At 30.6% G+C, this 26,264-nt stretch overlaps 1 protein-coding gene and 1 long non-coding RNA gene across 2 annotated transcripts in view; both read right to left on the reverse strand.

Annotated features, from left to right (window-relative positions):
* The window catches only part of LOC107443591 (BMP and activin membrane-bound inhibitor homolog), a gene marked incomplete at its 5' end in the record, with an annotated part of 38,397 nt that extends 12,378 nt beyond the window's left edge, over positions 1-26,019 (reverse strand). The window contains 1 exon segment of the mRNA XM_016057509.3: positions 25,809-26,019. Coding sequence (XP_015912995.1) covers positions 25,809-25,977 — 169 coding nt within the window.
* On the reverse strand, positions 1,101-8,151 carry LOC139426932 (uncharacterized). Its single transcript, XR_011638056.1, has 2 exons — positions 1,601-8,151; positions 1,101-1,414 (listed from the first exon to the last, which is right to left on the reverse strand). It is a non-coding gene; the product is annotated as an uncharacterized lncRNA (long non-coding RNA).
* Positions 26,020-26,264: the final 245 nt, after the last annotated feature.

Here is a 26,264-nt window from a genome sequence, read left to right on the forward strand (position 1 = left end):
TGAAAGTACTTACTTAAAATCGTTTCCCATTACTCAAAGGATGTTTTTAACTTTCTTTTTTACCAACTGAAGTTTTCGTTTTAAAGTTACAGTAAATAACAGGAAAAGGAGAAAAAAACGATTTTAAAACAATTAATCTACCACTAATAATTAAAAACATTTTTAATTTCTATTTTTATTTAATAATTTATCTCTTACTAAATGAGGTTTTTTTTTTAAATAGTGACAGTTTAGTTTCCGTTTTATTTAGTTTATTAAAAATATAAAAGATCTTCATTTCAAATGACAGCTTCAATCAAGAGCATAAGTTGCATTTCTGTTTGATATCTCCAAGGGCGTCATTATAATACCTTCAAATACCGTTTGGCTTAGAAATATGTAACCAAAAAAGGGAGGAGCTTTGATAAAAAATAAAATATTCCACTCAGAGTGCTATTTTTATCCAGAAAATATATCTGTATAAAAACTACTTCCTCCTAGACCCAGGTAACTAGTAATTCTAACTAATACATTTTTTTCTCAGCAAATAGGAACTAGCTTTAAAATGAACTTTAACTACAACTACATTTTTACTATTAATACTATATTCATACTATCAATTCCACATTTTTAAAGTAAATAACGAATTTCCAAGTAATTTAATGTAAAACATTGAATTGATTATTAAATTAATTATTTCGGTGAAATTCGGCACTTTTAATGAATTTCGAAATATTTTTTGAAAGACGATAAAGGAGTAAGTTTGGGAAGCTAATTATTATGGTACAATTCGTTATTTTAAAAACGAATAAAATATTTCGTGACATTTTATAGTGAGACGTTACTTCGCTCTTCAAGAAGCTAATTATTTCGGTACAATTTGTTTTTTTTATTTTTTTATAAATAAATAAATTTCGAAATACTTGATCGTAAGACGTTGCCCTGCAACATGAAGCTAATAATGTCGGTGCAGTTCAGTATTTTAAAAACGAATAGTAAATACCAAAATATTTATTGTAAGACAATACATTGCCTTTAGAAGCTAATTAATAATTACTGTGCAATTCAATATTTTTAAAGCTAGTACAGAATTACGAAATATTTCATTTTATTGCAAGACGTTAAGTTGTTTTCAGGAAGCTTATTATTTTGGTGCAATTCCGCATTTTTTTAAGCGAGTAAATTGAAGTGCAGTAAATAAGAGAATTTAGAAATATTTTATTGCAATATCGAACCTTGCAATAACCTTGCTTCAGGAAGCTAATTATTTCGGTGCAATTCTGAATTATTTTTTTTTTTTTAAGCGAGTACTGAATTTCAAAACATTTTATTTTAAGACATTACCTTGATTTAGGAAGCCAATTATTTCGGTGCAATTCCTCATTTTTTTTAAAGCGAGAACTTAATTTCGATATATTTTATTGCAAGACATTACCTTGCTCAGGAAGCTAATTATTGCGGTGCAATTCCGCCTTTTTTTAAAGCTAGTACTAAATTTCGAAACATTTTATTTCAAGACATTACCTTGCTTCAGGAAGCTAATTATTTCGGTGCAATTCCGAATTTTCTTTTTTTTTTAAGCGAGTACTGAATTTCAAAAGATTTTATTTTAAGACATTACCTTAATTCAGGAAGCTAATTATTGATGCGCAATTCCGCCTTTTTTTGAAGCGAGTACTAAATTTCGAAACATTTTATTTCAAGACATTACCTTGCTTCAGGAAGCTAATTATTTCGGTGCAATTCCGAATTTTTTTTTTTTAAGCAAGCACTGAATTACTTTGAAATATTTTATTTTAAGACACATTACCTTGATCAAGAAGCTAATTATTTCGGTGCAATTCGTCCTTTATTTAATGCGAGTACTGAATTTCGAAATATTTCATTGCAAGACATTACCTTGCTTCAGGAAGCTAATTATTTCGGTGCAATTCCGGCTTTTTATAAAGCGAGTACTAAATTTCGATATATTTCATTGCAAGACATTACCTTGCTTCAGGAAGCTAATTATTTCGGTGCAAATTCAACTTAACAATCATAGAGAAAGGATTGAAGAAGAGGAGACAGAATTCTTCGCGAGTGAAAAAGAAGGAAAAGGGATGGGTCACGACCGATTTGGAAGACGAGGATGAGATAACGTCCGCCCTATCCTCCACCATGCTATTTGCATCGTCTTCTTGGGGCAGGACTTCCTCGAAAAAGATAAAACTCAACAAATCGACGCCAAGTTCGATGCTCTCAACAGAATTCCATAGTGTTCTATCAACTTATTTGCATTTCTTTGTTCAGATTGCGAAATGGCGCCGTAAAATGTGCCAGAAATGTTCAACGATTTAGTGCCATTGTTTTCAATAAAGAAATTTGGAATTCTTTGTGTGAAGGAATATATCGATGATAAAAATGTATTTAATTTGTAGGATGATATATTGAATTAAAGAATTATGACTATCTACTTCAATACCACTAATTACAAATTTTACGTTTTTATTTTTATACATTTATTTTTTTTAAACTGATTCGTTAATTTATCTCTTCATCGATTGGCTCATTCGCATATTCTACCGTAATTCAATGATTTGTTTACTTTCTCTCTCTATTTTCCCTTACCCTCGTAATAAATTCCCTTTATGATGAATCATGCGTAATAGCATTCATTTAAGTACAAATTTTACGCACCAAGTCTTGAAAATTTGAGATTGTATATTTGTGCGCGAAATCAGATGCGGATATCTTTAACAGGAAAAAAAAAACTATTTTTAAATCACAATATATTGTGATTTAAAAATATAATTCAAATGTAGTAAATCCATCACATGTCAGTATTTTGATTTAAAATATTCTTCAGATTTTCGAAAAATTAGTTTTTTACTAAAAGCGTGAACAAAATTAAAGAACTTGAAGAGTGGAAGAAGCAGGTAAGTGACATTTTTAGGGGTGTTTATTAATCAGGGAAACTGAGATAAAGTGGTCGCATCAATATGGGTATGATTGATGTAACAGAATTGTTTATGCTTTTACTTTAATTTTAATAACGTAATTAATCCACATTGATATTGAATATGTTTGCATGATTTTCTTTTATCTCAAAATAGGTAGTGGCAAATAAAATAAGGCTTCTAATAAATCAATAATAAAATAGATCAGATACTGCTTCTTTTCTTCTTGCCCTGCTTATAGCCAAAATGAAAATGCCACTTGTCTGGTTCTTCCACTACGTAATTCAATTATGTTTTCCATACAATATTTACCATTTAGTCAATACATTAATCCAATTAGAAAGGAAATGTAATGATTATTTAAAAATTTACTAAATTATGAGTAGATTTTTCACAGAAACGGCACTTTCATAAAAAGTCTTGAACAGATCCGTTATTTTTTTATCATAATATTGTTCTATAATTATGATCCCTATTATTTATTAATCATAACATTGTTCTAAAACTATCAAACATTTTTATTTTTTTATCATAACATTGTTCTAAAGCTATGATCCCTATTATTTTTTTCATCATAATGTTGTTCTCAAACTATGAACCCTGTAATTTTTTTTTATCAGAACATTGTTCTAAAAACTATGATGCCTATTATTTTTTTTATCATAACTTTAATCTAAAACTATGAACCCTGTTAATTTTTCCGTTTCGTAACATTCTTTTTAAACAATGAACTTTCTGGGTACTATTTAATTTTCTTTGCATTTGTATTAGAAATCCCAGCCCCATCACAAAATTAAATAGAGACAAATATGATACGTTTAGTATGGCATAGACTACAATAGCAATAAATAATGTGGGGGGACAAAAGCTTGGCGACAACTATCTTATTCCATTGTTGTAAAAGTCAGAAGAGGGAAAGTGTTGAAGGGGAAGGAAAAATGAGTAATTATGCAGAAAAACGGAGGGTAAGGTGGAAGGGCGAGACAGGTGAGTAAAGATGTGGGTCGGCGGCGAGCAGGCGCCGGCATCTGCAAATCGCTTCCGCACCGGGCAGCAGCAGCAGCCGCCGCCCGCGGGATTCAGCTGCCTCAACGACAACTTTTGGCTCGCATCAAACTATTTTAATTCATTTTCATTTCATATTTGCTCGATGAACTCGTTTTTATTTGTTATGCGTGCGGAGGTGACTTTAAGAGAAAACGACGCGGCGGCAATTAACTTTGCCCACGTTTAATATCCTGCCGATTTAATAATAATAAAATGGAAGTTTTTGAAAATCTAAAAACAGACAAATGTGTAATTTAGCGACGCATTTAAGGATGTTTCTACAATAACATATTTTTAGAATTATATATATTTAAAAAGAAAGAATTAAATCGGTAGCAAGTTGTTTAGTTAAAATCTGAAAATATCACAATTTTAAAAAAAGTATTTTACACATCCCTACATGTTTAACAAAATGTGTTTTTTTTTTTTTTTTTCGTGTAATAAAAGGTCTTTCGGAAAATTGCCATAACCAATTTCGAATTGCGAGAACGCTACAAGATATTTTATTGATCTGATTACTTAACTACTTAAATTATTCAATATCGCTTATCTTATAATTCAGATTTAAAATCTAAATATTTATATTATAAACATGCTGGATGAATACGAATGTTTTGTCATTTCAAAGATAAATATCAAGATTGAATCAATTGAAATTACCAGTCTTTTACTTTTTTAAAAAAATTTGATTTAAATATTCACTCTTATGAGCTGGCGAAGTAGTTATTTTTAAAAGTTTCTGTACTGTTTTTTTTTATATATATAAAGATTGAAATGAACTGAAACAGATACGAATTTTTAAAAAAACTAGTTTTACATAAGTAATTAATTATGCGATTATATGTTAGACACAGCTTAATAAAGAAACGGGTTAAATATAACAAGGGTTAACTATAAATTACCTATTAAATTACTAAATTTTGATACGAATTATTCGAAAGTTAATGCGATTTTACAATTTCTTCTAAGACTTCATAAGCGTAAATATTTACACGAATAAAAGAAATAATGTTCTCTCTTCTTTATAGTTTGTTAATTTAATTAGTTTGTTATCTTAACTGCCGCCAAAATGATATTTAAATACTCATCATTAGCGATCTATCAAGGCGAGAATAATTTGAGACTCTTCTATATAACCCATAAAATTACAACATTTTGATACTAATTATTCGAAAATTAATGCGCTTTTACTATTTCTATCAAAAGTTGATAAATATAATCATTTACACGAATAAAACCTCTCTTCTTTACAGTTTGTTAATTTAATCCTAAACTGTATGATTATCTTAACTACCTTCAAAATGATATTTAAATACTCATCATTAGCGATCTATCAAGGCGAGAATAATTCGTGGCACTTCTTAGACAGAAAGGATTACCGTTAGAGGTTCAAGGTCTTGAAATAAGACTTTAATCAACGGGGTGTTTATAATCAATCCTGCCATCAACAGTAGAAGGACTGTGTAAATTTCTGAGTCAGTCGTCAGTCTTGTTTATCTCGTAGCCCTGTTGGTTCTAGAAGTGTGACACACAGTCAAAAAGAAGACCAAAGGTCATTTAATGGAGAGCGACCACAACGTTTTCTCACCGCAAAATAAGAAGGAAGTAGAATCATCGTGTTAAAGTTGACCGCAAGATGTAAATGAAATTAGAATAGTTTACTTCTAAGTCGAGTGATTAAGATGTATCGTGTTTCTTTGAGCCATTATTAGACATTTTTACAAAACCCAGCCAAAATTCAATTGAAAGTAAAGTAAGTCTGTAAATAACTAAAAATATATATCTTAATTCCTCTAAGTAAACAAAATAAGGGTTGTTGAACATAACCCCAATTCCGGTTAAATTTGTAAATAATTACAATTATTAACAGTTTTGATAAAAATAAATAATATCTTTCGCACGGAGATAAAATACATTACTATAGATGCCGTCTACTTCAGATTGGATAAAATATTTTAAAAAACCACAAACTGAAAGATTTTTCGGTTAATTTTGCCAACTTTCTAAAGGGCTCAACTTGGAAATACCTCAGGGGGTACTGATCCAGGAGTTCCCTTGTCTTCCGGATTGGTTCAAAATTAGAAGGCTACGGAGTTGAACATTAGTAGTCGTAAACCCAAAAATTGGGTCGGCTGTTCAACGACAGATATGAAATAAAATAAAAGACTACCGGAGCCGTGATGGCTCAGGAGATAGAGTGTTCGTCTTCCAATGAGGTGAACCGGGTTCGAATCCCAGACGATACGAATTCCGCATTCACCTTGCACCGACCACAATGCTGACGTGAAATATCCTCAGTGGTAGATGGATCATGGGTTAGAGTCCCCTTGCCATCAGGCTAACCGTGGGAGGATCTCGTGGTTATCCTTTCTATGTAATGCAAATGCGGGTTACCTCCATCAAAAAGTCCTCCACGAAGACAAATTTCTCCCAATACTCGATCCAGAAGTTCCGTTGTCTTCTGGATAGGGTTCAAAATTACAAGGCTGCGTATTTGAACCTTACAAGTCGTAAACCCATAAAATTGGGTCGACTGTTCAACGACGGTTATAAAATAAAATAAAAGATGCCGTGATGGCTCAGGGGATAGAACGTCCCCCTTCCAATGAGGTGAACCAGGTTCAAATCCCAGCGATGGCTGGTCGGTATGAATTCCGCATCCGACATGCACTGACCACAGTGCTGACGCAAAAATATCCTCAGTGGTAGATAGATCATGGATTAAGGTTCCCTTGCCACCAAGCTAACCGTGGGAGGTTTTCCTTTCCAAGTAACGCTAATGCGGGTTAGCTCCATCAAAAAGTCTTCCACGAAAGCAAATTTCTCCCAATACTTGATCCAGGAGTTCCCTTGTCTCCTGGATTGGGTTCAAAATTACAAAGCTACGTAGTTGAACCTTACAAGTCGTAAAACCAAAAACTTGGGTCGGCTGTTCAACGACGGTTGTAAAATAAAATAAAAAGACAACTAATCGAAAATATTTTTTTGCTGTCTGGTGCAGGTTGATACCTATGCACAAGTCATATCAGCAGTCTTCACTTTGTGTTAAGAGTTTTTTTTTATAGTGGTACGGATATAACAATGATTCTATAATTGTAAGCAGGGATTACCTACGCAAATACGTAATATTTTTTTTTTAAATATTGTTAGAAATTTTATGTGTATTTTATTATTTAAAATTATTTATGTGTCGTTATTGTTAAAATCCTTTTAAACCAACTTAATTAAAACACGATAAAATTAAAAAAATTAACGCATACATTTTGGAAATAAATTAGTATTTTAATAAAATAAACTTAAAAGAAATTAATCTGCCACTATATATAAAAAGGCAGATATACAAAAGGTCAAGTTTCTTAATGTTTGTTAATTTACACTTCGGACGGCATCTCAAAAACACCTCGTAATCATTTATTTATCTGCCACATCAAGATCTAAAGCAATATTTGTTTTTAAATTATAAATCAAAATTTAAATAAATAATTAAACTTCCAAGCACGTTTTAAAACCAGTTGATGGAAGAAAAAAAAATCCTTTGGCACGCCGATTGTCAAACGATAATTGAGCCGAAATAAGAAAAGCAAACGATATCTCTAATTTAATTCTCTGGCTATCAGTTTACGATTTAATTTCATCTTTCCTTCTTAATGCAGAGTGGATTTTCTGGTTCGAATAGAACAAAAACACATAACTGCACCCCCTGAAGACATAATACCGTTTTGGATGACGATCCAACAATTTTAGTGTTTATTTACAGCCACGGGTATTGTGTTTGGTAAAGTTTTCGAAAATGCTTTACATTGCCGACAAAAAAATAAATAATAGAACAAAAATATAGAACAAGATGGGTAGTAGCAGTGCCCCCAGGGGATGCGCTGAGTTGAAGAAAGTCCGGAGCAAACGAAACCGGTCGGGGATGAACCATAAAACTAACATATGGATCTGTTCACAAATTACGCTATAAAACTACTTAGGTCTGTTTAAAATTCAGGTGACGTCTTACAGTCGTTGAAACTATGTTTCATTCTTAGAATGTTTTCATTTCATTCCTTCCTTCCTTCCTTCGGCCGTAAGTTGTAATTTAAACCGCTTATTTTGGCAGACGAAAAGACGACTGTTCAAATATTTCTCCATGAAAAATTCGAAAAAACGGAAATAAATATCCATATTTTATAAATCCACTAGAAATCATNATAGGGAGGTACTTTATTTACGTCGCACTATAGAGCAGCACAATAGGCTATTGGTTTTAAAAAAGTTTACTAAGAGAGAAAATAATACAAAAATATACATCGGGGTCACAAATCAATATAAAAGCGTGAAAGAGCCGAAAATGATATCGAAATCCATAGAGTCACTCGTAAGGAAAACAGATAGGGACACCTTACACACACGAATTGTTTGATGAAACTTAGAATAACAATTATCTTTCAATTTCTCTCTCTTCCCAACAACAATTAATTAGGTTTTGATTGCTTTATTCTCTACTATTCCAGTGTACTTCGCTTAAAGAGAGTAAAAATGTGATAGAAGACCATTTAATAGGCTCTTTAAAAGAATTCTTGCTGCGACAAAACAATATGGCTATCAAAATCTAACAAATTATTACAAAAGAAAAGTAGGAAAAGAATCATAAAAAATTTTTATTGCCAAAAGAAACGTATAGAAAATGAAATTAAAAACGCCTCCAAATTTCCTCCGGCTGCTAAACTGGCTCTGCGGTATATATATGGGGGACCGGAAAGTAATGTCGCCTCGGTGCATATGACATTTGTTATCAAGATTTTATTTTTAATCAATAATGTTGATTAAAAGTAGTCAGCAGCAACCTTTCAATGCCGGATCGAAAATGAATCAAAATTGATCGAAAAAAATGAATTGATTTTTAAGACTAACGAATATTTAATGCGCCGAAACGACATTACTTTCCGGTCCTCCTAATATTTTCACCTAACTCAGCCATATCTTATCGAAAAATGTAAAATAGATGGTCGTCCGCAAATTATAATGGGAAAACATAGATGGCGTTATTTTAGAATTTTAAAGGATTTTTCCAGAGAAAAGTGAACTAATACAATACTGCACTTTTTGAAACGCAGAAATAAACAACAAAGAGGTTTTCGAAAACAATGAAAAATATTGTAAATTGGAGGAAGAGTAGCTCCTGTATATTTTGAAGACTCAAAATGGAATAATAAACAAAATTTATTTGGGTTTTGATATAATGGAAACAACTGGGAAATGAATAAAATAGTCTTGCTCGAAAATTTTTAGTTTCATTTTAAAAAGTCGAAAAGTTTTATAGAAGGCGCAATATGAAAAGTTCAAAAACTATCAAAGTATTAATTCATGCTATACTGAAATAAAAAAAAATCCTAATAATTGCGTTACCGAAAATATTTGACTCATACAAAATAACTTTTTTTTTACTTATACATTCAAGAAAAGGAAGAGACAGATACAAATAATACCTTCTGTATTCAGAAATAAAAATGAAGTCACTGGTATTTGCTACTGTATTCAAGAAAAAGAAGTGGTAGTCGCATACAGATAGTTGCTTCAGTGTTCAAGAGGAAGAAGTGGTACACACTGATAGTTACTTCTCTGCTCAAGAAAAATAATTGGTAGAAACAAATAGTTACTTCGGTATTCAAAAAAAGTAGAGTTACAGAGAGTTTCTAAAATGCTGTATTCAAGAAAAAGTGTTCAAGAAAAAGAATTGGTAGTAACAGATAGTTACTTCGGTATTCAAAAAAAGTAGAGTTACTGAGAGTTCCTAAAATGCTGTATTCAAGAAAAAGTGTTCAAGAAAAAGAATTGGTAGTAACAGATAGTTACTTCGGTATTCAAAAAAAGTAGAGTTACAGAGAGTTCCTAAAATGCTGCATTCAAAAAAAAGTGGTAGTTACAAATAGTTACTTCACTATTCAAGAAAAAGAAGTGGTAGACAAAAATAGTTACTTCTGTGTTCAAGAAAATGAATTGGTAGTAACAGATAGATACTTCGGTATTCATAAAAAGTAGAGTTACTGAGAGTTCCTAAAATGCTGTATTTAAAAAAAGTGTTCAAGAAAAAGAATTGGTAGTAACAGATAGTTACTTCATTATTCAAAAAAAGTAGAGTTACAGAGAGTTCCTAAAATGCTGTATTCAAGAAAAAGTGGTAGTTACAAATAGTTACTTCACTATTCAAGAAAAAGAAGTGGTAGACAAAAATAGTTACTTCTGTGTTCAAGACAATGAATTGGTAGTAACAGATAGATACTTCGGTATTCATAAAAGTAAAGTTACAGAGAGTTCCTGAAATGCTGTATTTAATAAAATGTGCTAGTTGCAAGTAGCTACTTCATTATTCAAAAAAAAGAAGTGGTAGACAAAAATAGTTACTTCACTATTCAAAAAAAAAAAAGTGGTAGACAAAAATAGTTTCTCGTAAAAAAAAATTAGAAATAAATATTTCGTACTTCTGCAGTTATTTTATTATGGAAAAGAGCTTGGCGTTTGATCAAGAGCTAATAATGCACTTTTAAAACTCTCTCAGTAACAGCGGGCTCATAAAGCATTCATAAATAATAACAACGTATTCAATAAATCACAATAACAGCGATTTGAAAGGACAAAATATGGCTCGTAAATATGTCTTATCGCAAAATGATGAACTAAATAGACATCAAAAACAAATTATTTGCAAACACTCGAGGAGTACACATCATCGGCATCACAAAAATAGAATCGTCAAAAACATAATAAAAATTAGTCTTTATTTTCTCGATTTATAAAGCTTGTTCGTCTTATTCTAAGAGATTCTATCATCGATATTGATAACGAATGTTTTATCTTCTCAAGAAGTTTGCAATGACTTCTTAAGAATCATTATCATATGGACCTTATAAGATAAGCAAACGATTATGTTCGAATTCAACAATTTCCGATACCTCTTGCACAATCACTGATCTTCAAATTTTGTCGACAACAATCGTGTTAGAACTTATGCTTTCGCGCCAAAATGAGATTTTATTTGTCTTAACGTGTTTTATAACATGAATCAACATACTATTGTTTTTCGCGAGATAATTTTGCTTCTAACAAGTGTATCGTTTAATTCAAACTTGATTTATTGTTAGATCATTATCGCATCCGTTTGATAATAGAGCAATTGTTATTATTCAAGATTTTACTAAATAATGCCGTTTTACAATGAAAACTACATTTATAATTATCTTTTTATTGAAATTAATGTAGGCAATGATAAACTATTACAAATACAGTCGAAAATTGGTATATTGTTAGATCTTTATGGCATTTGTTTAATAAAAGAGCAAGCGTTATTACACTGGATTTCGCTAAATGTTATTTCACTGAGAAAATTACAATCGTAATTATCTTAGTTGTTAAAATGATATTAATTATTGAAGTAATATCAATTGTTGAAATAATATTAATGTTGAAATATTGAACTTTATGCAGTAAGGTCTTTTAAATGTGTTGCTCTCATAACAGCTCACAGTCGCCACAGATTAACATGCTATGTGGGCATTGTCACAGTAGGCTTGTGTGATGTTTTCCGACTAGTCTATAGTTTGTCTACAGTAAGAACTCCCCACCACAAAGTCTAAGACCGTCTATTGCTATGGAAACAAGCATAGCGCATTTCAGGGAGGGTTTTTTCTCTTCACTCTAGGGCTAACACAATTGATCGAAGAAAAAGATTCCCTTTCTCTCGCCTACTCCTGACAAAATCTGTCCTGAACAACAACCCCACACCCCTACATAAAATAGTTAAACCTCGTTACCATAGTCACAGCCACGGGTCCAGACGAATGGCTAGGGAGTTCTTACATTAGACAAACTATAGGTTTAGCTTACAGCCTGGTTTACGTCGGACTTTTAATATGGAGAACGTCAGGTACCCGTTATCCACCAAGACAACATCATTGAACGACACAGTTACGGTGGTGCAGGATGATTGCTAGTTTGGGGTACAATTATACTGGGTTCCAGAACATATATCTGCATGTTCAAATCAGAACCAGGATAGGCCATCGTAATTCTAGAACGACGTGTACGTTTGTTTAGAGGCGCCATGGTCACAGAATTTGTGTTTATGGATGACAAAGTCCGCCCTTATCGGGAAATCGTCATTAACGAATGTCTTCAATTTGAGGATATCAACCGTATGGAATGGCCAGCATTCTCACTTGACTTGAATCCGGTAGAACCTGTAAGGGGCATGATTGGCCGATAACTAGCAGCACTTCAACTAACGAAATTAAGGAGAGCACTGCTTGCTGGGTGTAATAATCTTCCCTAAGTTCAACTCGATAATTTGATATTCATCATACCTATGCGCTATGGTTGCGCTAAAATAATTAATTCTCGCACTAATTTTATATTTTCTACCGTTGGCTATAATTTAAAACTTTCCATTAACTTAATTTCATACGTAACTAAAGATATTTACACAATCAATTCATTGTGATGGATTTTCCATAATTTTCAAGAATACAAAATAAAAATTTGCTAGTTTTTTTCTTCTTTTTTTTTTCAATCAAAGTTTATGGGAACGTTAGTCCTAATTCAATTTAATATTAGGTCTACCAAAAATTCTGTCCGAAAAAAAACCATCATACAAGGATGTAAAAGGTGTCTTTTTAAAACAAAATGGTAAGGCATTTACCCTGAAATGCATATATCAAATATACCGCTTAATTTTGTGGGATATTCTCTTTTACAAGGTTTGAACATGTATGCACATGCTTCTTTGCACCAAATATTCTGTGTCTCGTTAAGCTGAAAAATACCTTTGAGTTAAAGGGTAAATGTACTACCACTTTCTCCTTTTGCAAAAGATCCTTTTGCATAACTGTAAAAGGAGGTGTGTACTTTCGCGATCAGAACTTTCCAATGGACCTAATATTAACCTCTTGTCTTCAGACCTGATATAGCACGCATCAAGTACGGCCTGGAATTTGTTGGTATGAAAATTCCGAAACTGTTTTTATAAAAATAATTGGTAGTTAATTTCATGAATTTTAAGCAGTTTTGAGAAAAGTTCGACACCTTTCTTTAATTTTTTCCGGCTTATGGGTACCCTGTATTTGGTCCATGCATTTGGTTAAGTATTCTAATGGATCTGAAGAGGTCAAATTTACAAGACAGGACAGCAAAGGTTGAAATCTGATATGTTATACAGAATTTATTTAATGAATAATTACTTAAGTTATTAACCCTCTGCACTACGATGTCCCCACGGAGGCACATTGAACAGTCATCCCTTTAAAATTAAGACATTTTATATCTTAATGATTAGTAATCACATTATTTTAAGAAATTTAAAATTGTGTTACAATAGTATATTGCATTGTGTATTTTAAATGCTATAGTGCTGATATTAGATTAAACAGCTTTTAAAAATACTCGGAGTGNTTGCACACCTGCCAACTTTTAATCCTTCTGAGGACTATTTTGTAAAAGGAATTTTATAGTAAAATGGAATTTAATTTAAAATTTTAGGCAGAAACAAATGCCGTGTTATAAAATGGCATAATATGGAACAAATTAATATATTTGCTTAATTTTTTAAAAAATAGTGGTGGTTAAAAAGATTAAGTTTATAAAAGTTAGGAATAAATAGAAAGCATACATTTTGCTACCACTTTAAATATCGAATTAAAACTTTACGCCAAATGCGTAAAAGTTGGCAGGTATGATATTGTGTATTTTGAATGCTATAGTGCTGATATTAGATTAAACAGCTTTTAAAAATACTCGGAGTGCAAAGGGTTAATAGATCTTTTTCCACTAGAAACTATTCTAAAAAGAAAAAAAAACTAATGGGTTGAATTAAAATTCGACAAGAAAAAATTGTTTGCTAATTTTCTTTACGAACAAATAGTGAAAGTGAACTTATAAATTCTCTGCGGGTGGCAAAAAAAAAATTGGTAGATACGTTGACAAGGAAAAATATTTTGTTACGCTAAATCCAAAAAGCAAACAAAAATCGCGTGCTCTTGTTTTCTTTATGCTTTCCACCCAACAACGCAGAATAAAAAAACAAATAAATTGCTCTGAAAAATTGAATTTTGGAGTCGATCCCTCACAAACAGTCGAAGGAGAGGGAGGCCTAACAGGAATCCCCCAAGAAAAACTCACGTCGTCATTATTAGGTTCCTTCGGAGAAAGATGAAATTCTTTGCAGACGTCTGTAATTATGGAGGACTTTTTGGGCTTCTGCAAAAAAATAACTTCTTCATCTTCGCATGAAGGTATGTTGCAAAGAGGAATTTTTTTTTTTTTTCATAAACAGAACTATTATCTTAAGAGGGTACCCATCCTGGAAAAAGATCGAGTTTCAAAAGAAGGGATGTATCTCACCTACTAAGAGAAAATTCTAGAACACATCTTGTATCCATTCGTTAAATTCTCTTCTGTAATGAATGGTAGGTAGTTGCGAAAACGTTGTGTTGTTTGGTCAAGAAAAGAAATGAATGCTTTTGAATAAAAAGTACTAAGCTGAATTTCTTAGAGAAAAAAAAAATGATTGCATTTCAAGAAAGTATTTAACAGAATTAAAAGAGAGAGAAAAATTACGATGCGTTTTTGAACGGAGAAATATGGTGGGGGGGAAAAGGAAAAATTACGATCTGTTTTTGAACAAAGTATTCCTTAAAAATAATAATGCCTTAAAAAATAATAATAAATAAATAATTAACAAGGGTTGCCTTTTCGAAAAAGTATTGTGTTGAATTTTCTCATAAAAAAAAACAAGTTAATTATTTTTCAACAAAGTTGTGTTAAATATTTTTTTTTTAAAATATAAATAATAAAAAAATATGGCTTGTTTCTGAGCTAAAAATGTGCTAAATTTCTTATACTAATAAATGAATAATAAACAAGGGTTGCCTTTCAACAAAATATTGTGTTGAATTTTCTCATAAAAAAAACAAAGATAATTTTTCAACAAAAAAAAAATCACGGTTTGTTTTTTAACAAAAATATGCCTACTTCCTTATAATAACATGAAATTAATAACAAGGGTTACCATTCAACGAAATATTGTGTGGAATTTTCGCATAAAAACAAGCGAAGTAATGTGTTAATTTTTTTCAAAAAAAAAAAAAAGAAGAAGAAGTTTGCATTACAACAAAGAATTGAGCTGAACTTCTCACAAAAAATAAAAACAATGAAGGGTTGCTTTTGAAAAAAGTCAAAAGCTTAATTAAAAAAAGAAAATTAACAATAATAAATCACGGGAACAAAACATTGAAATGAATTTATTTGTTAGTATACTAAAAATATTTCTTGACACAATTCAAACGCACAATTTCACGAATTGAACCCTTCAAGAAATCAGAGTAACTCACTCTTGATGTCCTTCTTTATTGATTCTATTTTACATATTGACTTTCATAATAAATTTCATAATTTGTCAACAATAAACAATAACATTTCATCTCTTGCTCAAAACGATTAACTCTCATGATTTTTGTAAATGATTCATTTTATTTATTTATTATTCATTTTTATTTATTTGTTTATTTATTTTGAAAAACAGATAACAATTGATTTACCAATCGCTGAGTTTTTGCAAATATCGAACAGAAACTTACAAACTATTTTTCCTTATTATTTATTAATATTTCGTAAAAATTTTTAGAACTCTAAAAATTACGTGCTTGGTAATTTAAAAAATATATATCTTTTAAAATAGATAAGTTATGATAAATTCAATTTTGTCTCAAGATCCTAAAAAACAAAATCAACTTCCCAGTTTTCTGGGGGTCACCTATACGAAATACGGGGGGGTTGCGATTTAGGGATTACAGACAAAGACAGACCGACTAAAAGAAGATTGTTGAGGGATTTAGAAGCAAAGTCTGTCACAAACTTATCTATATCTGTCGCCAATCTTCGGTTGGCGACTTAACTGATTGGTATCTCTTAAAAGGTGTCTCAGTTGGTAGACTTTCAACCAAATCCCGACTTTCCTAGCAACTTATGGAAGAAGAAAAAAAAAAATCAGTGTTCAGGTTTTTTTTTTTCCTTCTACGAAATGGCCATCGATAAATTCTTTTTGGGAGACAAGGGGGTTTCTTGACGTGTGATCCCCCGAATATTGGAAGGGTTGGCCAGTAAAATCAACGCAGCTTTGAAATCCGAATAAAAGATTTTATCCCTGAAAAGGGGGCATAGTGGCAAATCGCTGTATTGTAGCTGAAGAAAAGAAATACGAAACGCCCCCCCCCCCTTTTTTTTTCAAGAGCTCTTGTAGAGAATGAAAAACATATATTGGGTACAGTTACTTACATGACGATTATGTTTGTTTGCTTACAATTGAGTTGTTCCATAGCAATAAAATACCTGAACACGTATTTGGAGAAGTGTATTTCAATGTACAACTGTAAGACAGTGATTTGCATCATTTGCTAAGCATTTATTTTCAGTAAAATGCACAAACACGTATTTGGAGAAGTGTATTTCAATATACAACTATAAGACAGTGATTTGTATCATTTGCTAAGCATTTATTTGCAGTAAAATGCACATACACGTATTTGGAAAAGTGTATTTCAATATACAACTATAAGACAGTGATTTGTATCATTTGCTAAGCATTTATTTGCAGTAAAATGCACAAACACGTATTTGGAGAAGTGTATTTCAATATACAACTACAAGACAATGAATTGCATCATATGCAATAAAATACACAAATACGTATTTGGAAAAGTGTATTTGAATATACAACTCTAAGACAATGATTTGCATCGTATGCAATAAAATACGATAACACGTATTAGGAGAAGTATATTTCAATATACAACTCTAAGATAATGATTCGCATCATTTGCTAAGCAATTATATATGGAATAAATACTTGCAGATCTAATTAAGAACGTAACCATTTATAAAATGCTCAATAACTTTTCAGAATTTGTTTTTTTTTTTTTTTTTAGTTTTAATAAACTAATAATAGCACTAATAAATGTGCCATTAAACTACTTTTTTTACTATATTACAAATTAATATCAAACTAAAATTTTTAAAATGAATTGCAAACACGAACTTAGACTTAGATAATACTAATTTTTAAAACTAAACTGAAAATCTATAACATAAGTAGTAGCAGAAAATAGAAAAGAAAAAAAAAATCGTACATTTTGTAAAAAATCGTACATTCGCCCGTAATTTTTAAAAGCTTTCATTTAATTCTGTAGTTGAAACTAAAAACTACTCTTGTCGTAATTGATATTCCTGATAATCATGCTGAGCATTCGAATTGTGAGGAACGCTCGAATTATGTAAAAACATTCCTGATCATCAGAATAACTAGGTAACTCAAATACATAAACAGCAATCTGATATATACTGGATAAAATTTATTTAGGTAGTTGCTGAATCGTACAATTCTCTGCATTTTTTAAATGACGAGGTAACGACCAATTCAATTTCTTTTTGGCCGACCGCTGCAGATTGTAGTGTGAATGTAACTTAAAGCTTAATGTCATAATATTATGAATCAAGTTAAACGGAAATGCAGCTGGATTTAATTTAACACCTTATTAAGGTTGCAACGAATTCGCTCTGTTTCAGTTGCAAACGTTGAATGCGATAAAAGTTGAGGAAATTTAAAATCATTTTAATATATTTGTAAAGAAAATTACATTTTACAATTTGTGGTAAAATTTGAAGATGTTAAATTCCGTTTAATTTAACACCTTATGAAGGTTGCGACGAATTCGCTATGTTTAAGTTTCAACGTTGAATACGATATAATTTGAGGAAATTTACATAATCTTAATGTATTTGAAGAGAAAATTACGTTACGCAATTTGTGGCGAAATTTGAAGAAGTCAAATTCATCAGACCTCGACTTAAAAAATAAAGATTAATATTTTCATGACGTTTTGGGTTAAATTCTTAAGTGGCAGTGAATTAATTGAGAAACTTTTAAAACTAATACGATTTTAATAAAACTTTTATTAGACATATTTTTACTAAATGATAGTTTGTATATATTCAACGTTTTGTAGTAGTATAGTATATATTCAACTCATTCATTAGTAAAGTATATATTCAACTTATTAATTAAAACTGCATAGGTGCCAACTTGCTCCAAACTGTGGATGAATATTTTCGAGTGGTAGTTTCTTAATGTATGATTCTTGGTTTAATCAATTGATTTATTAGGTTTTTCTCCACCATTACTTTTAAATAATTCGAAGGTTTATATAATTCACCCCTCTTTTATATAAGTAATGATAAACCTTTTCAAAAGTACGCAAAGTCAACAGTGATACCAGCTTGCTCCCGACAGCAAATAAGTATTTTTGAGAGGTAGTTTATTAATGTGTGATTCTTGGTTTAAAAAATTCAATTTGTTAGGTTTTTATCCACCACTATTTCTAACTAATTCAAAGGCTTATAAAATTCGCCACTGTTTAGTTTTGCGAAACCGTTCAAAAAGTAAGCATAATTAGTCAAATATCAGAGATGCCAACTTGCTCCGGACAACAAATATATATTTTAAAGTGGTAGTTTATCAATTGTGATTCTTAGTTTACTAAATTCAATTTAGTAGATTTTTATCTACCACTATTTCTAAATCATTCATAGGGTTATATAATTCACCATTTTTTAACACTTCGGTCATGCTAAACCTTTAAAAAAGCAAGCAAAAATAGTCAATTATTTGCAAAAAATTTTTTTGTAGTCATTTACCGTTTTTTTAATTATTTTGGCGTGTCCGGAGCAGTTGGCATCTCTGAAATATTTGCAAATATTAGTTGGTAGTTAGTTACCGTTTTTAATTTATTATAGCGCGTCCGGAGCAGTTGGCATCTCTGAATTATAGCCAAATATTTACAAATCTTAGTAGTTTTTTTTTAACGCTTATTAAATTATATTGGCGTATCCGGAGCAATTGGCATCTCTGGTATTGGTGGACAAAATTATTTAAATTTTTTTCATTTAAATATTAATACCATAGTGTGTTTACTCCCACAATAAAAAATTTCTACAATAAAGGAAATTTCGCAGAAGTTGAAGGGTAAGAATACCATCACATTGATATTAGTTCAGAGGTTGGAAATTCTAAAAGCATAAATAATTTCCAAACAAGAGCACTTATGGAAGAGAAGCATAAAGCCAAAAGCTGGGCCCCTAGTTTAAGATTCTATTACAAGGGCCTCTCTAATTCTGCCCCCTAATTAGTGGAGAAATTCTCTTCAATATCCGGTTGGAAGATGAATTCCACGGTAAGTACAAACTGCAAAAAGGGGACTGTGTCGAAATTTAAGAACACACACAAACACTCCACTCGGTTTACCTGTTGGGGCAACTGAACAGGTAAGTTGAGAGTTAAGAGGGGGGGGGTGAGAAGCAGAAATAAAAGTAGGCCCTGGAGGATAGATGTTTTTTCTTTTGTGACCAGCTGTCAGAGGCCTCTTTCGCTTATTTGCTTTTCTTATATTCTCCTTTTTTTTGTTCGATCCCCCTTCCCCCCCGGGAGACTGTCGTCTCAAAGAAGATGGACGAAAAAGATCTCGACGAGACAGTTTACGATTTTAAGACATTTTTCTTTCTTTTTGTCTCCGTCTTCGTTTTTTTTTCTTTGCTCATTAAACTGATTTTGAGAATCGATTTGGAATATTTAGCTGATAGTGTGCTTAAGCCCCTCTTACCCTGTTTGCAAAGTGTAGCACTAGGGGCCTTGAGGGGTGGAGGCAAAAATAAACATTCATACCCTCCAACTACTACGGATTTCCCGTAGTTTCAGAGACTAATTTTCCTGGGAAAGGTATTGTGTTTGATATCAGAAGAATTTTGTCGACCACTACATACAGTTAATTGATACCAAGATGATCAGACAGACAAATCGTTTTGCTCCAAAGTTCTGATTAAAATTCTATTTGTTTTAAAAATGTCTGTGTTTCGTCAGCTCACTATCACTAGAAAAAATATTTAGAAAGAACGCCATATGATTGAGAGTATGCAAATGTTTTTAAGTAATGATTATTAACTAACGTTTTTTAGACACCGGGGTCCTGCAAGAGTTATAAAACCGATTGATGTTTAGCCACAAAAAGTCGTCAAATACATACTTAATTTGAATATTACATTCGACTACCTGCCATTTTAACTTTAAACCTGTGCTAAACTTCAAAACCAAATACAAATATTCATCAGGGTTACTAAAGGCCCTATTGCCATATGATTTTTCTGATAAAATACACATGTACACAAATTCAGTACTATCAGACCTCTGAATGTTAAATTTGATATCTTAAAAAAATAAGTTTTGATTGGCTTTAATTTAAATTTACTACCGCAATGAGATTTTTAGACCCCTGAAAACACAGTTCTTATCATTAGCATTCTTATTATTAACACTGTTAACATTTCATGGTAGATAAAATCATCTTGTTAACTACGAAGTCATTTTTAAAATGGTTAAGAATATATATCTAACCTGACGACTGCATGCCTGTCACAGGGATGCAACGGGCGACTAAGAATGTAGAAAGTGTGGAATTATTAACACTGTCAACATTATTAAAATTTTATGGTAGATAAAATCATTTGTTAACTACGAAGTCATTTTTAAAATGGGTAAGAATGGTCATTTTTAGAATGGTATCTAACCTGACGACTGCATACCTGTCACAGGGATGGCACGGGCGACTAAGAATGTAGAAAGTGGTAGAAATTAAATTCATTTTTTTTTTGTTATTTTTTTTGTTTTGTTATATTTTTTTTTTGTTTTGTTTTGTTAACTTACATTTTAAATTATTTTCATAATGTAATTAACTTCTTGGATTTACTTTCAATTGTAAACTTAAAAAACTATGCAAGAAAAAACTAGAATTTTATCATTTACTACTTATGGCATTTTGGCTAGTAATCCTGCGTTCAACTACTCCGGATTTTATGGAAGATTTTATTCGTGTATACAACATCGTTATTATTATTAATAATAATTCATTCATGCTTGAATTCCGTTTCAACAAATTTGTTTTAATATATCTTCTGTTGACTTTACATTAAATATAAACAGGTGTGACGTATGAGTGTGTCAGAAGTCGAATTCTTGGCCATAAATGGCTCCACTGGAAAACAAGAACAATCGCACCCCTCTGCCTTAATGGCATACTTCAACAACAACATTACATTTAAATATTTAAACTTACATAAGGAAGGCCGAATACCTATCGTAGGTTTTATATATATGTCAGCGGGAGAATATATAGTTAACAACTCCAAATGCGATATATCGCGCTTGGAATATTTAATTATAGAATTGCTGAGAGTTAAAACAAGTAACTCAAAACCAATGAATCTTGATTCTCACAATAAACGTTTCAGAAACTAGCCATACACTGACTCAATTTAGATGAAAGGTAAAATGAAACCTTGATGAACGAGCACCCTTTTACATGCTGTATCCCACATAAATAGCCATTTTTTAAATAAAAAAAAAAAGAATAAGAAAAAAAACAGTAGGAGGTGTAGATTTTCAAACAGACCACCTAATGTTCTTAATGTCTTATTAACATCCCACACCACTATTTGAGAAAGTTGAATAAAGAAATGGGATGGGCTTTCTTCAGGACTTGCTTCAATATTATGAGAAGAAATTAATTGCATTTCGAATAATACAGTTTGTAAGATGAGTTAATATGAGTTTTACAAATGGAACATGCATTTTATTTTCTATCCCTAAACACTGTGATATTGATTTAGAATGTTAAAGTACATAAATAAAATAACATTAAAAAATTAACATTATAAATGACTATTTAATACAGCGTTCTACGGACATCGTCTGAGTTTTAATCATCTCTTCGTAAAGGATACATACATTCGGGACCATCAATTTTTGTTATAGATAATCTACTTGTAGTAATTATATTTCTATCTTTATTTTAAAAGAAGCAAACTAACTATACGAGAAAAATATTACCTATTAATCGTTAATAGTTACTACTACTTACACTATTTATTGATCACTACGTAGTTAAGAAAGATGATGAATAATTCAAGTTTTGTAATTTTTGATAAATAATAGTAGCATGCCTCCATCATTTGAGGTTATTGGAGAGTTTTTTCTTTAGGTTGTGAACTAAAGCTAAGATTTTCAGAATATTTTTTTTTTTTTTAAATTTCATTATAGCTCAATAACTCTTCATTACAAGATTCTAATTTTATTAAAATATTAATACAGTTTGACCTCGATTTAACGAATTGATTGGGTTCGACAAATCCGTTCGTTAAATCGGAGCAATTTTTGTACAGAGTATGGTATAAAAATATCAATGCAAAATACCCCTAGATATACAGATAAGAAAAAAAGTTATTATTGTTTACTACGAGCTCAAAAATTATAAGTTATACGCTAGGAAATCAACTTCAAATTTGGAATTATTTAATGCTTCTTGCTTTTAAAACGTAATACATCATACATACATATATTTACGCATTAGGGCGTGAAATATTCAAAATTTTAAGTGCGAAAAATTCAGTTTTAGTTTTCAGTGACTGTTGTTCGTTAAACCAAAGCTAAAAATTCGTTAAATGAGAGCATTTTAGTACCTTTTTTGTCGGGACAGAAAAAAATATTCGTTAAATAGGAAAATTCGTTAAATAAGAGTACGTTGAATAGAGGTTCGACTATATTAGCTATCAATAGGAAGAGTGGTATTCTGTAGTAAGAGGGAAAGAGTTACCAATCTAGTTTTTTACAGTGTCCACAAACATTAATAAAAAATAATTAATACAAACAATTAAACAAAATTAATGAATAAATAAAATGATAGCGAAAGTGTTTCATTCAAAGCATTTATTTTGCGGCGTCAAAACTTTAATGTTTATTATAATATAAAGGTAATAAAAATAAAGTTTATGTTTAGCAAACATACAATGCTTTTTTTTTTAAAAAAAAATTTAAGTGGTTGTTAACAATAAAAATAATAATAAATATACACTTAAAGTAAACGTGAATATATTGNTTTTTTTTTTTTTAAATTTTATTCGAACTCAAAATCTGCAAACTTGTTTGATGTTTCATTTATTTGTTTAAATTTTTTATATGTAAGGGGGGTGGATTCAAATGTTATGAAAGTATCAATACAGTTGGACCTCGATTTAACGAATGGATTGGGACCATCAAATCCGTTCGTTAAATCGAAGCAATTCGTTAAATCGAATATCAATTTTTTGTAAAGAGTAGTATGGTATAAAAATATCAATGCAAAATACCCCTAGATACACAGATAATGAAAAAAAGTCATTATTGTTTGCTACGAGCTTGAAAATTATAAGTTAAACGTTAGGAAATCAACTTTAAAATGATAATTCTCTAATGCTACTTGCTTTTAAAACTTATTACATGATACATACATATAATTAAGCACTTGGGTGCGAATTTTTTTTCCAGTGATTGTTGTTGTTCGTTAAACCAAAGCCAAAAATTCGTTAAATGAGAGCATTTTAGTACCTTTTTTGTCGGGACAGGAAAATTCGTTAAATAAAAGTACGTTAAATCGAGGTTCGACTATATTAGCTATCAATAGGAAAAATGGATATTCTGTGGTGTGAGAGAAAGAGTTACCAGTCTAGTTTTTTGCAGTGTCCACAAACATTAACAATATAATTAAGACAAACAATTAAACAAAATAAATAAAATTCTAGCGAAGTGTTTCATTCATAGCATTTACTTCGCAGGGATGAAACATTAATGTCTAGTATAATATAAAAATAAAGTTTATTTTTGGTGAGCATACAATGCTTTTTTAAAAAAGAATTTAAGTGGCTGTTAACAATAAAAATAATAATAAATATACACATAAAGAAAACGTGAATATATTGTTATATTCCTCACTTATTTTGCAGAACCAATTTTAGCCATTGCAATGTTGGTTGCGAAGCATAATGGGTTGAGAAAAAAAAAAGTGGTAGGAATTAATTATTCTATTAATGTGTCAATTTTGGAGTAAAATAATGAATTTTGTCAATATGATACTTTGGTATCATATATTAATAAGATAAGTAAGATAAAGTTGTAAAAGTAACTATGATTTTTTTTTAAAAAAATAAGGCAGTTGACAACCAAACTATTATAATAACATTAGGTTATTTAGACTTAAACTAAAAGAATTTACGGAGTCCACTACATTTCTTCGTCTGTAGTTATGCCCTTGAAATTAGGTTGTTTTTTAAGAAGTTTTGTGTTACGTATAAAAATAAATTGTTGCATCACATTGGTTGTCTAAGTCATTTTAAATTTATGTATTTAAAATATAAAAAGAAAGTAAACATTATACTACCAGTTTATATATAAAATAGAATCCTTAAGAATATTTATCTAATATTTTTAATTCAATTAAGTAGTAAATAATAATGTCATTTTAAAAAATATCCTGTTTTTTTAATCTAAATAACAGTGATATATATATTGATTACATTTGAACTTAGACTAAAGAAATATATCAATATAAAGCTAAACATTTCTACTAAAACAGAGTGGTGCCAACTTTCTACGCTTTTTCTTTTTAGTGGTAGCTCAGTTTATGTTTTAATGTATGATTCTTTGTTTTGTTAATTTGATTTAATGTTATTCTCCACACCACTGTATGTAAAAGATTTAAAGATTCGTATAAAACACCATTCAATTTTAGCTTCCTCGTGAGGTCTTTTAAATTTTAGCAAAATGATCGAAATTCTAAATGCTTTAATTACTAAATGTCTTCCACTCTATAAAGTATTTTGCAAAAGCCGTTGGAACTGATAATATAACATTAATATATAAAAATTATCATAATTAAATTAAGAATGTTTCAGGAACAACGGAAAAGAAACTGTCTCGAATATTTTAAGTAATATTATTAGATACTAAAACGATTATAGTTTCAGTATTGCCAGCTACATCGCTTTGCACCAGAAATAATGTTGCATTACACTGCGATTATTATTCTCTAGTAATGTTTTTTTCTCATCTCAAACATTTATTTTTACTTATTTTAAACTTTTACTGTCCAAGTGAACAAAAAAATATTACATACAAAAGAAAACATATACATTAATTTCTGAGATACGAAATTTTTTAAAAAAAGAACTAAAACACGGTAGTAAAGGCATTTTATTTATACCTTTCCTTTGTAAATAGTAAGTAATGTGAGACTACTTATTATTAATAAGAATTATTATGTATACACACTTCATTGAATTTTCATAAGTAAGCATATAAGTTAGTAGTCACGATCAGTTTACATCTTTTGGAGAGAGAAAAAGATTGAAATGTCATGTTCTTACCATCAGTAATTTATCGCTTCCGAGAAAATTAGCAGGCAGCTCGTGTTTTCTTCATAGCCGAGAAGATATATGTTTATATGTGTAAAAATTTAAAAAAAAGACTGACTTCATTTTATTTGCTTTCACTTATATATTCAATATTAAGAGATTTTACAACTACATATATTTATTTCATATTATCAAATCTGTTAATGATTACGAACAGGTAATTAGAATACACAGTTTATTTTCCTTAGTTTGCAGCAACTTCAAAAATTTTTTAAACCACTTAGTCTTTGATTAACCATAAAGGATACATATTTTAATCATGAAATTAAAAAATTATTTATTGATTTTTTGTTGAAAAGCAAAAAACTAACACCTCGAGGTATAGCGCGAAAACGAAAGCGCTTTTCTCTCAATTTACTCGACATCGCGTTTTAATATAATTTGGTACTTAACAAACATTTTAATACCACTATTTACATTTTATGCACAATTTGGGGGATCCGTTTTTATAATTAAAAACAGTGTATAAAAACAAGAGTAAATACTCACATTTTACAGATGAGAGGAAGAAAAGTGTCATAGAAATTATGACAGATCGAAGTTCTGATGATTTAATGTCCATCCTGTTGGTCATTAATAGCGGGGGAGGGGTCAGTTTTCTCAACGGGACAACCGCGCGATGATCATGGCTGCCATCCCTTACCACGTATACCGACATTTATCGCACATATCTCCGCATCAACTGGCGCCTCTATTCCGACTGCAACTAGATTACGGGCGAGTTTAGTTTTGTCTACTTTACAACCTGGAGGAAGAAGAGGTTGCTTCCATCTCATTTGGCGTTCACTTTGGCGAAAGAAAAGTTTGCGTCTCACCATGGCGACATTTCTCAAAAAGTTTTTAATCGTCCGCGGACGAGAACATTTTTTGGATAAGAGCAGATTGCGTAATTCATGAACTTATTATTTTTTTTTAACAAAATTGAATTGATAGGTATTTTTTTAG

This window comes from Parasteatoda tepidariorum, chromosome 10 (assembly GCF_043381705.1).
Source record: "Parasteatoda tepidariorum isolate YZ-2023 chromosome 10, CAS_Ptep_4.0, whole genome shotgun sequence".
Taxonomy (NCBI): Eukaryota; Metazoa; Arthropoda; class Arachnida; order Araneae; family Theridiidae; genus Parasteatoda; species Parasteatoda tepidariorum.